We start from the raw sequence: 14,867 nt of genomic DNA on the forward strand, positions 1-14,867 counted from the left end.
GGTGTTATTCTAGGGCCTTGCTTTGGACATGTAAGATCCCCTATCCAATAAACCACTGATGTCTCTGTTCCTACCTTTGGGCTCATCCCTCAGTCTCAAGGCTGGGCAATCACAAGGCTTGCAGGCCTGAGAGGTGCAGCCCAACGCTAACCCAACTGCAATTTCACTAAGAACAGCACTAAATAAACACTTGAGCCAAACACTCAAGGATACACACACCCTCATATCAAAACTACAGCCATCATTTCAAACTTATCAAGTTGTATACATTAAATATGTGCAGTTTTTCTATAATCAATTATACCTCAATAAGGCTGTTCAAAAAAAACAAAAAGCAAAAGACAAAAAACTACAGCCATCACCAAAACCAGATGCAAGAAGTAAATGTCATTATACTGCCTCTACAATTTGAAATATAAAATGATCCTCCTTATAGATTTGGTTATTCTGAAGCTGGAAGATGACATTTCTAAAATATTCCCTTATGTTTCCTAAAGTCAAACTAGAATGTAGCAACTTTGTCAATGAATACAAACCACTGAATTGTATACTTCATAGTGGTGAATTTCATGGTATATGAATTTCAGTGTTTACAATTTAGTATAGTAAAAGTAAATGATATCATAGGAAATTTCTCTAGGGTGAGGTGAAGCAGAGATGAGAAACATAAAAGAAAAACAAACAGAAGAAAGAGACTCTTTAGTATGTAAGAAAAAAAATCACCAAAGATTCAACACCGAGAAAAATTTTATAGGTTGAATGAGAACTGTCATGCCAAAACAGCCAGAATTAAGCCAGAGTATCATGTAAATTACCTTAGGCAATCCAATCTCACCCATGGCATTCAACCACTGAATCACATTATCAGTATGTCTAAAGTGGAGGCCAGTTGCCTAGAACAAATAAAAGACCATTAGGCACTGTTGGCAATATTGAAGCAAATACTGAATTAAAACTCTCCTTGTAAAAGTTTCCCTCTGAGACTTTACATGGTCCCCTTAAATTTCAGGTCTGTCTATAGCATTATGTTTACATTCCAATCCCAAAAAGCCAAATCCACATCTCAGGTTCTCTCACTTAAGAACCATCTGGAGAATCTTCTATGTACAGTGCGCTCAACAGAACATGGTCTTTGGAATTCAATTATCTCAGATTCAATGACTTGTCCATCTACTGGTAACACTGGGCAAGTCACTTCACCCTTTTGAGTCTGAGTTTCCCCATCTTTAACACCTACTTTATCTTTGTTGGAAAGATTTAACTGAGAAAAATACACATAATGCACTCAGTGTGGTATCTGGCTGATAGCAGATACTCCCAAAATGAGGGTTTTCTATACTACACATACAAGTATCCCCCTCGAAATCCCTATGCCTGTTATTTTTAAGGAAGATTTACTCTCAAGAGGGTAGAGGTGCAGGCCATTGTTTTTACTGTTGCTGCAGTCTCTACTCTTCCTTTAATGTCTGCCTGTTCTGTCCAACATTTGCAGACTCTAAATAGAACAGCTCCAGAGGTGTCTTCAGAATAACCACTCATGTAAAACTCAATATATAAATCTTTGCTTTTTGATGAAGAACAGTTTCTATTTGGGATGTTAATTTTGGCTTAAGACCTACACTTTCCTTCTTTTCCTTTGAACTTAAAACATAAAAAATCTCTTTTGATTCTGTCTTCACTCTTAACTCATTCTGAGCTCTGACCCAGTTCTTACACTTGACCATTCTTACATTTGCTCTTGGTTTTGCAATCTTCCACTATCTTTTATACTCATCTTTTTCCAGATAAGAGCTCTTAGGAAAGCTACCCACAGAAGCTCTGTAGACAACGGAATCTGGACTTTGTCAACATCCCAACTTAAAACAATCGTCTTTTTGAAGGCCCCAGGCCACAAGAATCAAACCCTTTCACTTATCTCAATTTTCTGAAACTGGATCACTTTCCCATTTTATCCTGAACTTTAATATCACAAGGTGATGTTTTTCCCCCAAAGTTGCTATTGCTTTCAATTTGTCTACAAATCTCAGTGCTTAGTTAAAATTAGAGTTAAAGTAGTAATTCCCCTAGTTACTTCCTCTGCCTTCTAAGAAATAAAAAATTTATCAAGGACCATGAAAATTTCTAGATACAAATTACTCAGAATTGAGCCAGAAGTACAGACAGCTAAAGTTCTTTTACTACTGTATCTTGACTTTGCGCTATTTTCTCCACTATTCCAGGTATTTAATTTTGTTGGAACAAACACACTTATACATATTTCTCATTAACTCTTTCACAGGATAAAGTATGCTAACCTTCTCTCTCAAGTTTATGGAAATTTAAGCACCAGGCAAGGAAGAACTCACCTTGTATCTGGTCTGCTCTCGATCATAGATTTTCTTCAGGGACACCACTTTGGGGGAAAAGAAGTTCCCTAGTTTGGCAAGGTAGACCCCATTCCTAAGCCCTTCTTCCAGTTCTGTGGTGGGAGGCAGATCCTCCCCAAGGCAAGCTTCCATCCACCTGCACAAAAGGAGAGAGGACATGAGAAAAGAGAGGGAAGGTCTGAACCCTTCCTTAGACATTTCAAGCTTAATTTCCTTTCTCCTTGGAGAAGTTTAAACTGAACATAAGCCATACTCTCTCTCTCTCTCTCTCTCTCTCTCTCTCTCTCTCTCTCTCTCTCTCTCTTTTTTAAAAGCAATACTCTTTTAAGGTTCAATTTCACACACATCCTTGTCCTGGCAGAGTGAGATCTCAGGGGCAGGGAACTTAGGAAAATTCCTGAGCATAAATGCCATCCTCTTCTCTACCATATCTTCTCCTGCATCAAGAAGCCAACTGGTCTCCCCAGGTCCTAACTGCCCCATGAGCCTCAGACTCTCTCACTCCTTCAGTTGCTCCTTAAAAATTCCTTAAAAAAAGTATTGGAGCCACCATCTCAACTGTTCAGAAACTTAAATTTGTACTTGAAGTTTTTTTCTGGTTTAAGAATTCATCATCTACAGTGAATTTCTAGGTTCAGATTTTATTTTTTTATTTTTTTTTATTTTTCAGTTGAAGGATAGTCAATTACAATGTGTCAACTTCTGGTGTACAGTATCATGTCCCAGTCACGCACATATTTATATGTAGTCATTTTCATATTCTTTTTCATTAAAGGCTATTATAGGATATTGAATATTAGTTCTCTGTGCTATTCTAGGTTAAGATTTTAAAGCTGTTTTGGAGTTACCAAAACAGTCAATCATCTCACCTAAAATATTAAAGGAAACTCCAATGGAAACAGTAAAATGAATTCTTCAGTGTTTTTTAAAGGAAACACTTAAGGAAAAGAAAACTATATTGTCCCTCTCAAATATCTCTCACAAGGCTTCAGGGAAGCCCAAGATAAAACATAGTTTATTTGCATATATTTTTTACCAACAGAAATGTAGATAACTAAAAAATCATTTAGGACAATGGTTTTAAACTTTTTTTTTTTAGTCACAATCCTTTGAATATCTAAAGAAAGCTATAGCTCCCCCCCCAAAATGTAAATATACTTAAATTTAATATATAATTTCAGAGATTTCATCGACTGCAGATTAGAAACTCCTAATTTAAAGTTATTCCACTCAGATTTCACAAGGCATCTGTTATCCCCACATTCATCATCATATTGGGGGAAAAAAACCCAAAACACTAGATGATGCCTTGTCTGTTTCACTAGTGATAAATCTTTGAAAAGCCAAATTAAAAAAAAAATCCAAAGGTACAGCTGACTGAAATAAAAACTAGATCTACTGCCAAATAAAACAAAACATTTACAATATAATAAGAATAAAATATTTACAATGTTCATTGCTACATAGACACTTAACTTAAAAGATAAAACCTGGAAGAAACATTTAAATATGCCATATTTTGTACACGCACATACGAAAATTTAACACTAGAAAAACTAACATACCAACAGAAAAACAGGCCAAGTAACATGTAAATGTATTTATAATCCCATTTGTGTGTTTCTGTATAATTCTTTACAGTAATAAAATTGCCTGAAAGATATACAATAGAGCTTGAATTTACCATACTTTTAAAAACTACTTTTAGAATTCAGGATAAAATTTCTTATATTAATTATATCTTTTCAAAATGAGATTACTACTCAGAATCTTTAAAAAATAATAAGGAAATGCAACAATTTCCCTGTTTTTCTTAAGTTCTATAGAATAGTTACTCAGCCTCACTTTCAAATCTATTCTACTTCTAAAGCAGTAAGCATACTGTTTGATGCACAGTAGGTACCCAAATTAAAACTGGCTAGATGAATGGGCCAGAGAATTCCCTGGGTATTTCCTATACCCAATGATAGTAAGTGTTCTCCTCTGGCTTTTCTTTTAGGTAGTAGAACTAAAATGTCATAAGGGAAAAAAGAAGAAACAAATGAATTTTCCAGAAGAGTTGCCATAGTAACTGAACTGGATACCAATTTGTAACAGCTACAAAATCTAAACTATACTTCTCCAACAGCCTAAAGTCCAGAAGGGCAATATGGAAAAGAACGTAGGTCATTGGTATGGAAAAAGAGTTGTAGTCCAACGATACATCTCATATAACTGTCCCTCCAATATTTCACTGCTAAAAAGATTACAGCAAACAGCTCCTGGCAACCCCAGCTCTCAGGGGACAACCTAACTTGTGTTTTCATTAACAGGGATAAACCTAGAACAACTCTAAGCCAAAACCAGCCCTTGAACACATAACAGTATGAAGAAAAAGTTACTTATTTTCCTCTCAAGATGAGGTAAACACATAGAGAAGACTACGGATAAACAGCACAGTAGTGCTTTTACCCTGAATCAGAGCCGTTTAGGTTGTCCTCTTGTCTGAGACCACTAGATTAAATTAAAGTAAAAGGAGGGACCACAGCCACATTTCCCACAATCCTTTATCTCTGCCTTCTTGTCTAACTGCTATAAAACAGTTAACTGACTGATAACAAGGTTTACAAATTTTCTATAGTGGAGTAGAACACCCTACATATCACACAAGTGTCAGGCCAGAATAAAAGCTAACTGTGATCTGATGAAAAGGGATAAGCAGAGAGGGAGAGCTAGAAGAAACAGGCAAAACACAGAAGTGTCTCTAAACAACTGCCCAAAGCCCAAAACTGCCCTCCAGTTATGCATGGCTCACCCTCCATTCAAAGTTCTGCTCCACACTACAGTATCACTTGGTTTGTTTATAAGAATAGAGTAAGTTAAATTAGGACCAAACTGCTATGAAAAATCAAGAGCACTATGTACGGTGTTATAGTACTATCATTTTTAATCTTAGCAGAGGTTTGGATTCTACTGTAATTCCAAGAAGATACAACAAACCCTCCTTCATGTCCTTCTCTAGAGCCCAACTGAGATTCCCCCTCTGCCACTGACTTACAGAATCACAAAGTGTGAGAGCCAGGAACTGAATGTACTTCTAGGACAAATCCTTTGGGGTATTCTCCCCAATATAATACATATTCACTAAAGAAAATTATAAAACATTTCTTAATATTTTATGAATATTTTCCATGTTAACTATATGGAGTTTCTGAAGACTATGAATTACATTAAAATTCTACCAAGTGCTTAATCAGTCACCTATGTTGGATATTTATATCATTTCTAAATGTTTTCAACCACTGAATAATTCTGCAAGGAACATCTTTGTACACAATGTTCTTCTGCATTTATAATTAATTCCTTCAGAGAGATCTTAGAAGTGTAACTCCAAAATAAGAAAAAAAATTATTGCCCAAAAGCTTACCCAAAGGCTGTACATTTTCGTTCAACCCCATCATTTTACAAATAAGAGTAAGGTCACTTACCAGCTAGTAGCAAAGGTGGAATAAGAGGAACCTGATTCCTAGTTGAGAATCCTTCTCACTATACCACTGTTGCTCTTACCACATCACCTAGCAGGGCTGAGCTCCACAGGACCGTCTAAACAGGATAAAGTTTCAGATAGCCCATGCAGGAAAAAGGCTGGTTTCTCTCCATGTTCTGTCCACTTAATAGGGTTTTAAGTATTTTAGTTTAAGTCCACCAGTGACTCTCAACTCAAACACAAATCTTCCTTCTAGAACTTAAGCATTTAACTTTATAAATACATTTAAAAATAAATCTATGCATTAATTCCTAACTTACACCAGACACAAAAATCAACTCAAAAGGGATTAAAGACTTGAATATAAGATCTGAAACCATAAACTCCCATAAGAAAACATGGGGGGAAGATCCTTGACATCGGTCTTGGAGATGATTTTTTTTTTATTTGACACCAAAAGCAAAGGCATCAAAAGCAAAAATAAACAAAGAGGACTACAGCAAACTAAATAGATCCGCACAGCAAAGGAAACCACCAGCAAAATGAAGAGACAAATTACAGAATGGTAGAAAATATTTGCAAATCATGTATCTGATAAGGGATTAATATCCAAATTATAAGAAGAACTCATACAACTCGATAGCAAAAAACAAGCAAGCAAACAAACAAAAAAAAACCACCAAACAATCCAACTTGACTCAGCAGAGGAACTGAATAGGTATTTTTCCAAAGACATTTAAATGGCCAATAGGAATGTGAAAAGGTGTTCAACATCATTTAAATCATCAGGGAAATGTAAATCAAAACCACAATGAGATATCACTTCACTCAAGTTAGAATGGCTATTAACAAAAAGACAAGAGAAAACAAGTGCTGTTGATGACATGAAGAAAAGGGAACCCTTGTGCAGAGTTGATGGTGTGGACAAAGAATGGCACCTGCCATTTCAGTAAACAAAGAATGTTGAGGCCATCAAGTCATCAGCCACTGCAGTCACCCCTGAAGGTACACCCTGAAGGGAATTCCGGATGGAGAAAAACAGGTTGGCTGCCACCAAGCCATCGGACTCTGCAGCCACCCCCAATGGTGCACCCTGAGGGGATTCAGGATAGAGAAAAAAGGATACTGGCCCTTTAGGTAAGGTGCATATCAAAGGAATAATTTCAATAGGCCGACTCTTGCATCTTCCCATATACATAGAAAAGCACTAAATTCATTAACTTGAGATGTCTGGTTTTCTTTAATTAGCAGTAATGTTTTGATGTTCCAAATCCCTGAGTTTTTTTTCAAAAACTCCTATGTATCCTGGCTCCTCAACTCTTCGGAATAGTCCCTCAGAGCTATCTGAGAGGCTGTCTCCCGGGTTTAAGTCCTCAGTAAGTCTGCCAAATAAAACATAATTCTCAACTTCTAAGATGTGCTTTTTTTTTTTTTTTTTTTCAGTCGACAGTGGGAATGTAAATTGGTGCAGTCACTTCAGAGGCAATATGGAAGTTCCTCAAAAAATTAAAAACAGAACTTCCATATCATCCAGCAATCCAACTACTGGAGATATAGTTATCCCTGGGTATCAACAGGGGATTGATTCTAAGACCCACATAGATAGGTAGCAAAATCCAAAGATGTTTAATTCCCATATATAAAATGTTGGAGCACTTGCATACAACCTAAGCACATCCTCCTGCACACTTTAAATCATCTGTAGATTAATTATAATACCTAATGCAATGTAAATACTATGTAAACAGTTATAAAACAATGTAGATGCTATATAAATATTTGCTGTCAAGCAGCAGATTCAAGTTTTGCTTTTTGAACTTCCTGGAATTATTTTTTTCCCTGAGTATTTTCAATTCAGTAAGCTGAACTCACAGATGCTAAACCTGTGGATATGAAGGATGACTGTGATATATGTGCCCTTGTGTTCACTGCAGCACTATTCCACAATAGCCAAGATATGGAAACAACCTAAGTGCCCAGGAATAACTGAATGGATAAAGAGGCTGTGGTATACGTATACAAAGGAATATTATTCAGCCATGAGAAAGAACAAAATCCTGTCACCTGTGACAACATGGGTGGATCTTGAGAGCATTATGCTAAGTGAAATAAACCAGACAGAGAAAGATAAATATGGCATGGTATCACTTATATGTAGACTCTAAAAGAAAAAGTCAAACATTTAGTGGTCGCTAGTGGGTAGAGGGTAGGGAAAATAGGGTGAGGTTGGTATAAGGATACAAACTTTCAGCTATAAGCTATAATAAGGTCTGAGTGATCTAATGTAAAATATACTGACTATAGTTGATAACACTGTATTGTATAATTGAAATTTGCTAAGAGAGTAGAACTTAACTGTTCTTACACGTAGACACAAAAAGATAAATATGTGAGGTGATGGATATGTTAATTAACTAGATGGAGGGAATCTTTTCAAAATGTATACATATATCAAATCACCACAATGGTTAGGGGGGAGAGTGTAGCTCAGTGATAGAGCACATGCTTAGTGTACATGAGGTCCTGGATTCAATCCCCAGTATCTCTATATAAGTAAACAAATAAACAAATAAATAAATCAACACAATGGACTTACGTTAAACACTTTACAATTTTATATGCTATTTATACCTCAATAATGCTGAAATTAAAAAATAAATCAATCTATGCACAAAAGAAAAGTCATTGGGCAAAACAATTTTCATGTTACCAATTCTCATGTTTAAAACTATCTTAATTTTCAGAGAATTTCACAGTTGGAAGGCTCCTTAAAGATCTTCTAGTCTACCCCAACTCCTCCACTCCTCTCTCACCTCCCACTCCCTCCCTGACCTTAATGCCTGAATGCTCTCAAAACATCTTGGCTAAATCACGATGCAAGCTGACCCAGAACACTGATGCTAACATGGAATCACACATTCAAGTTAACCCATTTCATTTCTGGACTCTGGCAGCAGGAAAAAATTTATTAAGCAAGCACTAGTTCCCCATTGGCACCCTAAGCTGCCTTCTCGAGCAACACAACATATGGAATTAAAAATATGATGTGACTCACACTGGTTAGGGACTTAAAAAGACCTGGATTTATATCCTGTCTCTATTATTTATCAACACAGCAAATTGCTTATCCAGTTTCTTCATTTGTTAAAAGGAAATAACATTACTTTCTGAATAGGTCTGTCGTTAAGGATTAATAAGATTATATGTGAAATGTGGAGCTGGCTCCACATGAAATGCACAATGCTTGGCTGGGTATTTAAAAAATATTTGTCCTTTTACTCCTTTCTCCTCACAGGATGAGTCATATGCTAACACTTTTGTAAGTAAAATGATTTCCAGTTCCTTCAAGTACTCTTCATAAAATGAGAGGAAGAATAGCACCTACCTCATAGGATGACTGTGAGGATTAAAAGAAGTAATACACATAAAGTGTTAAGAACAGTGCCTGGAAGAGCACTCAGAACGTTAGCTGGTATTACTAGCAGTGTTAGACATTACTGCCTGCCCCCCCCATCTTCCTCACTCATCTCTGAACTCTCTCCAGCTGAATACTATGTTCCAGGTGTGGTCTGACTAGCCTGAAATGGACCAGACGATCACCCTTCATTCTAAACACTAAATAACTGCAAAGCCTCGATTAAATTATTTCATAACACTTTTCCAACCAACAGAAATTCTTAGAATCTTTTTCCCAAATATGCAGCTGTTAAACTCTATCTGTACAATTACATATTAGAATCATTATTTGCACTCATCTCTGTTACATTTCTTTATGTTTGATTCAGCCCATTGTCCCAAATATCAACATCTTCTGGGATCCTAATTCTGTTATCCAAAACATTAACTTCTCTTCCAGCTTATTTATAATCCATAAATATTAATAGGTTTTAAAGAATGATGAGGAGGTAACCAAATGGCTGAGGCAGAGAAGGCCTCCAAGCAGAAGAAATACCATGTACAAAGGCAGAGAGGGCTGAGAAAACAACGTGGGTTACACAGTAGCTCAGCACTGCCACTGCTGGAAAAAAAAAAGCACAAGGGGGACAATGGGAGGTGGAGATAAAAAAAAATGAGCAGGCTGGATGGTGCAAGGCTTGTCTGTCATGGTAAGAAATCTTTCCTTCACTCTTGTCAGGAGAGGCACCGAAGGATTTTAAGTGGGAGATGACCTGATCAGATCCGTGTTTCAGGAAATCACTTTGGCAACAATGTGGGGTTTTTTAATTTTTCTTCAAGTACAAATGTTTCTACAAGTACAAATGTTTTAACAAATAAGTCACTTTTTAAAAGTTCTGAGAATATCACATCAAGTGGTGACATCAGCACATCCTCAGCCTTGGTCACAAATAGAACTCAGTGACAAAACTCTTATATGAAGGAAACGGAGAGCAGAGTTCTTAGTCCTTCCTCTCACAAAAAGGGATACAAAATTTCAACATTTTCTTTTCCTCCTGTTAACTCCAGAAATGCTTTAACAAATCTAATTCAAATGAAAAATACTAAAATTTTTTAAGTGACATCTGATCTGAAACACAACTATTAAACAGGGAGAATAACATTTGAATGGTTCATTTTCAATATAAGTAACACTGAAAAAGAATCTCTAAGGCCATTTGGCAGATGTTAAACTAAATACTTTACATGCATTACCTCCTTTGATCCTTGCAAAAACCTCATAAGGCAAATGTATTATTATTCTTCTTTTACCGATAAGAAAGCCATGGGCTCCTCCAAGTAAAGCAACCTGTCCAAGATTATCTGCCTAGTAAGTGGCTGAGCTCATACTTGAACTCAAGCTGGTGTGATTCTAAAGCCCAAACTCAATTGCTACAATATATTACTTCCTTCAAAAATAATAACGGCTACTACCTACTTAACACTCACCAATACAGGCTCAAGTTCTGAAGCTGGGCTTCCTGAAGCATCCCACACCACAGTATATGACCTCATTAGCAACCCTCACTCTATCAAGTACTGAGAGAGATCTATTAAATATTAAACACTGAAGTTAACAAATTAGTCTGAAAAATAAATGCTTATATAAAAGCCTATTTTTAATATAACTGCATAATAGTTCTTATAAATAGTCCTTATATACATTTCATATTTAGCCTATTTTGATAAAGTTTTATTTTATAAATATTTTAAATCAATTTTCAAAAAAATAAAAATCTACTCCGACAGCTACACATCCATCCGGGAAACATATCCAGTGGAACACTCTGTGCAGCACTTATCAGTGGCATAAAATGTACTGAATACCTGGATATTACCCTCTGGGAACAGAGATGCTTAAACTACTAGTTACAATAGATGATATTTGCACTAGGCTTTGTAAGATAAATTGTGTTTAGAGAGGTGAAAATAGAAAAAAGAGACATTTAAGATAAAGGAGATAGCATGAAGAAAGGGCAAAAAGGCATGAAAACAAAAGGCATACTTAGGGAATGACAAATCACTGTGGTAGAGGAGTAGGTGGATATATCTGGAACTTTAGAACCACAAAAGTTTTCAAACAGAAGAGTGGCTTGGTCAGATCTAATGCTTAGTGTGGTAACTAGGACAGCAGCACAGAAGACAGATTCAACAGAGAAATATTAGGCAACTACCTCAGGAATCCAGGTGAGAGATAATAAGGTCTTCAACTAGGGCAATGGCAAAAACAGAAAGAAAAATGATGAGTAATTTCAAAGGAAGAACTGACCCCATCTGACCATCTGTCAGATGGCTGGGAGTGGGAGTCAGGACACTGAGGAAGATGAAGATTTTACAGACAACTGGAAAAGAAAAAAAAGCAAAGTTAGCTCCTGACTTCACATTTTGCTACCGACATTAAACATCAAGTGAATTAAGAGAGTTTTTAAAAATTAAAAATAAATAAAATAAAAGGAGAAAAAATAGAGATGAATAGTTTTATAATCTTGAAATGGGAAAGGCCTTTCCAAACAAGATTATGGAGGCAGAAGCCATAAAAAAGAGAAGGAAATAAACTGGCTATATAAAAAGCAGTTAAACTTCTACAAAAAAATAAAATAAAAAATAAAAAAATAAAATAAAAAATAAAAAAATAAAACTTCTTAAAAAAATAAAAATCTGAAAGGAAAGATAAACTAGAGGGAAAATCTGCAACACATAACAAGGAGCTAATACTCTCCCATAATCTTTATATGCATATACATATTTAATGCTTGAAATAAACAAAATGACAGATATTCCCCCTAGGAAAATGTAACAGAATCACAAATAGGCAATTCACAAAAGAATATAAATAGCCAGTAATTATAGGAAAAATTCTTAATCTCACTACTAATCAAAGAAATGCAAATTAAAGAAACAACAACACCATTTTCAGCTATCAGACTGGCAAAGATAAAAAAGAATGATAGTAACTTATTATTGTCCAATATGCGGGGAAACTCCACATTCTCACACTGTCCCAGAAGAAAATCTGGCAACATGTACCATCCATAGCAAACTTGCAAAAACTTCTATGAAAGGAAAAAGGTTGTTTTATTTTTAACAAATGATTTGGTGACTTGTGGCATAGGTGGCTAAATAAAAGATGATGCCACTAAACAAAGCTGGACACATCAGGAGAAGCAGGCCAGAATGATAAATTCATGCCTGAAACACGTTCAGCTTGAAAGGTCAACGAGACATCCAGGTAGAGACATCCTGCAGGCAGCTGGAAGTAAAAGTCTGAAAAACTCAGGAGGGAGACCAAGTTGGAGATCCAGATTTGAAAACTGGCACCATGGAAGTGAATGAGCTCATGACAGAAAGACTGTACAGAAAAATTTAAAAGTTCAAGGACTATGCCTTAGAAAATGCCAACATTTAAGAGGTGAATATTGCAGAGAAAGAATAGTTACTATGATAAAATGAGAACTATGAGAGAATCACATGATGGCAATCAAGGAAGAAAATTTTTTCAGGAAGCTCGGAGAGGTCACCAACTTCAAATGCTGCAGAGAGATGGGTGGCAAAGAGAAAAGGATACGGCAAATAAGAAAGAAGGTCATCTGGGACCCCAATAAGGAGGAGTCTCAGTGAAGCAGTGATGCAGGAGGATCAGATTATTGTAACTAGAAAAGTAACTAGAAGTGGGAAACTAGAGACAGCAAATGTAGACTTCTTTTTGAAGAAGTCTAAGAAGAGAAATTGGGGGAATAGAGAAAGGGTTAGTCTGAGGTGGTGGCATGCATGTCCAGGGAAGGCATGTCTATGTCTGTCTGTCTGTCTCTCTCTTTTTTTCTCTTAATAACTGAAGAAGAGGCATGCATTTTCACCCTGCAAGAAAAGAAGGAGGGACTAAAGATACAAGAAATAAAGAATAAAAAAGAAGGTTCTAAAGAACACAGTGGGCAGTTAGCTATGGAAAGAAAAATACCCGCTTCTTCCTTGAGAAAAGAGGGAAGGAAATAAGAATGAGCAAGAATGACATACCTAACTAACCTCTCTGAGCTTCAGTTTCCTGTCTATAAAACAGGATTTAGGAACAGCACCTACCCTCGTAAGACTGTTGTGAAGATTAACTGAGACTGAGAAGATTAACTGAGACAATATATACAAGCACTAGTAGGCTCTAAATAATAGTAACTGCATGTTTGCATATGTGTGTGGGATAGCTAGATCCCAGAAATAAACCTACCTCTAAAGTCTGATACCCAGTAACTTGTGTAATACCTGTCTACCTTGTCTTACTGATAAAGTTTGTTAAAGGGAGCATAAACTTGGCCCTACCCTTTCCACCACTCAGCAAGACAAAGAAATGATTTTTCGGAGAACTCTACTGTGGTAAGCCTTAAAACAAGCCCAGACCAAGTGCATATGGAGAAAAGAATCAGGGTGGAAATCTGAATTAGGGGTCTGTGAAGAGGAAACCAGTTGAACAAGTTCCGCAGAGCACATGACTTCAGTGGTTTGCCAGCTCTGTGCAATACAGAAGAGGAACATACCAATGCCGGAACTGACTACTCCAAACCATTGAGATTCAGTTCCTCCAGGAGCAGCTCTGCTGGTACCACACCCAGCTTGCAGAGCAAATGCCCCCCCACCCCCCACACCAAATGCCAGCATTACTCACTGCTAAAAACCTCCCAAGTTGGTTCATCTCTCCTCATAATTACTTTTAAAATTACATAATTTTACTAAGCCACCAACACATCTGAGCACCATCTAGGCACTGGAAACAGTCTAGTAATTTCAACATATTGTGGTTAAGAACAAGTCTTGAAAAAAAGAAATGTATTCAATAAAGCATTCCTCACCACATGAAAAGAGAGGGAAATTAAGGCTGGTTTCCAGGAGAAAAGGGCATTCTGGTCTTGAAGGATGTGTGTGTGTGTATGTGTGTGTGTGTGTGTGTGTGTGTTTTGATGAGGGAGAACATGTCAAGCCAAAGGAAGAAAACGTACAGACCCGTCTGTGTGTGTGTGTGTGTGTGTGTGTGTGTGTGTGTGTGTGTTTTGATGAGGGAGAACATGTCAAACCCAAGGAAGAAAATGTACAGACCCTGTGAAGGATTTGAAACATGAAGGAAATGATCAGATCTGATTTAAAAGATTACTCTGAGCAGAATGGATTAGGAGAAGGACTATTAAGGGATGAGGAAGTGCTAAAGAAAGTACTGTAGTAACCCAGGCAAGAAATGATAAAGGCTAGTTTTCCACGCCATACAAGCAAAATGAGAAATCTTGGTAGTATTTGTTCTAAAAGAAACTTCTGAGTATAAATTAAACCAGTCTGAACAGCTATAGGAATAAGTGAGAAACACAAGAGAAAATTTTTTTCTTTATCTTAAGTAACTTATCTAACCTGTGTCTCTTGATACCTAATACAGACCTAACCCTGAGCAAATCATTTCACTCTTGCTGAACAGGATGAGGTATGTCAAGTTTACTTGCTAAAATTAAATGTCTAACTGTTATCATATTTCAAAATATCCTCTGGTCTTACTAGAGTGGTAGAAACTAGACTATGGTGATGGTTGCACCACTTGGTAAATTTACTAAAAATCATTGTGTCATATATTT

At 36.5% G+C, this 14,867-nt stretch overlaps 1 protein-coding gene across 1 annotated transcript in view; it reads right to left on the reverse strand.

The window, feature by feature from the left end:
* Positions 1 to 14,867, reverse strand: part of IQGAP1 (IQ motif containing GTPase activating protein 1) — a 90,686-nt gene that overhangs the window by 58,016 nt on the left and 17,803 nt on the right. The window contains exons 3-4 of the mRNA XM_031440601.2: positions 2,346 to 2,502; positions 816 to 893 (exon numbers count right to left, since the gene is read on the reverse strand). Of these exons, the coding sequence (XP_031296461.1) occupies positions 816 to 893; positions 2,346 to 2,502 (235 nt within the window). The remainder of the gene's footprint in view (positions 1 to 815; positions 894 to 2,345; positions 2,503 to 14,867) is intronic.

The sequence above is a fragment of the Camelus dromedarius genome, chromosome 29 (assembly GCF_036321535.1).
Source record: "Camelus dromedarius isolate mCamDro1 chromosome 29, mCamDro1.pat, whole genome shotgun sequence".
Taxonomy (NCBI): Eukaryota; Metazoa; Chordata; class Mammalia; order Artiodactyla; family Camelidae; genus Camelus; species Camelus dromedarius.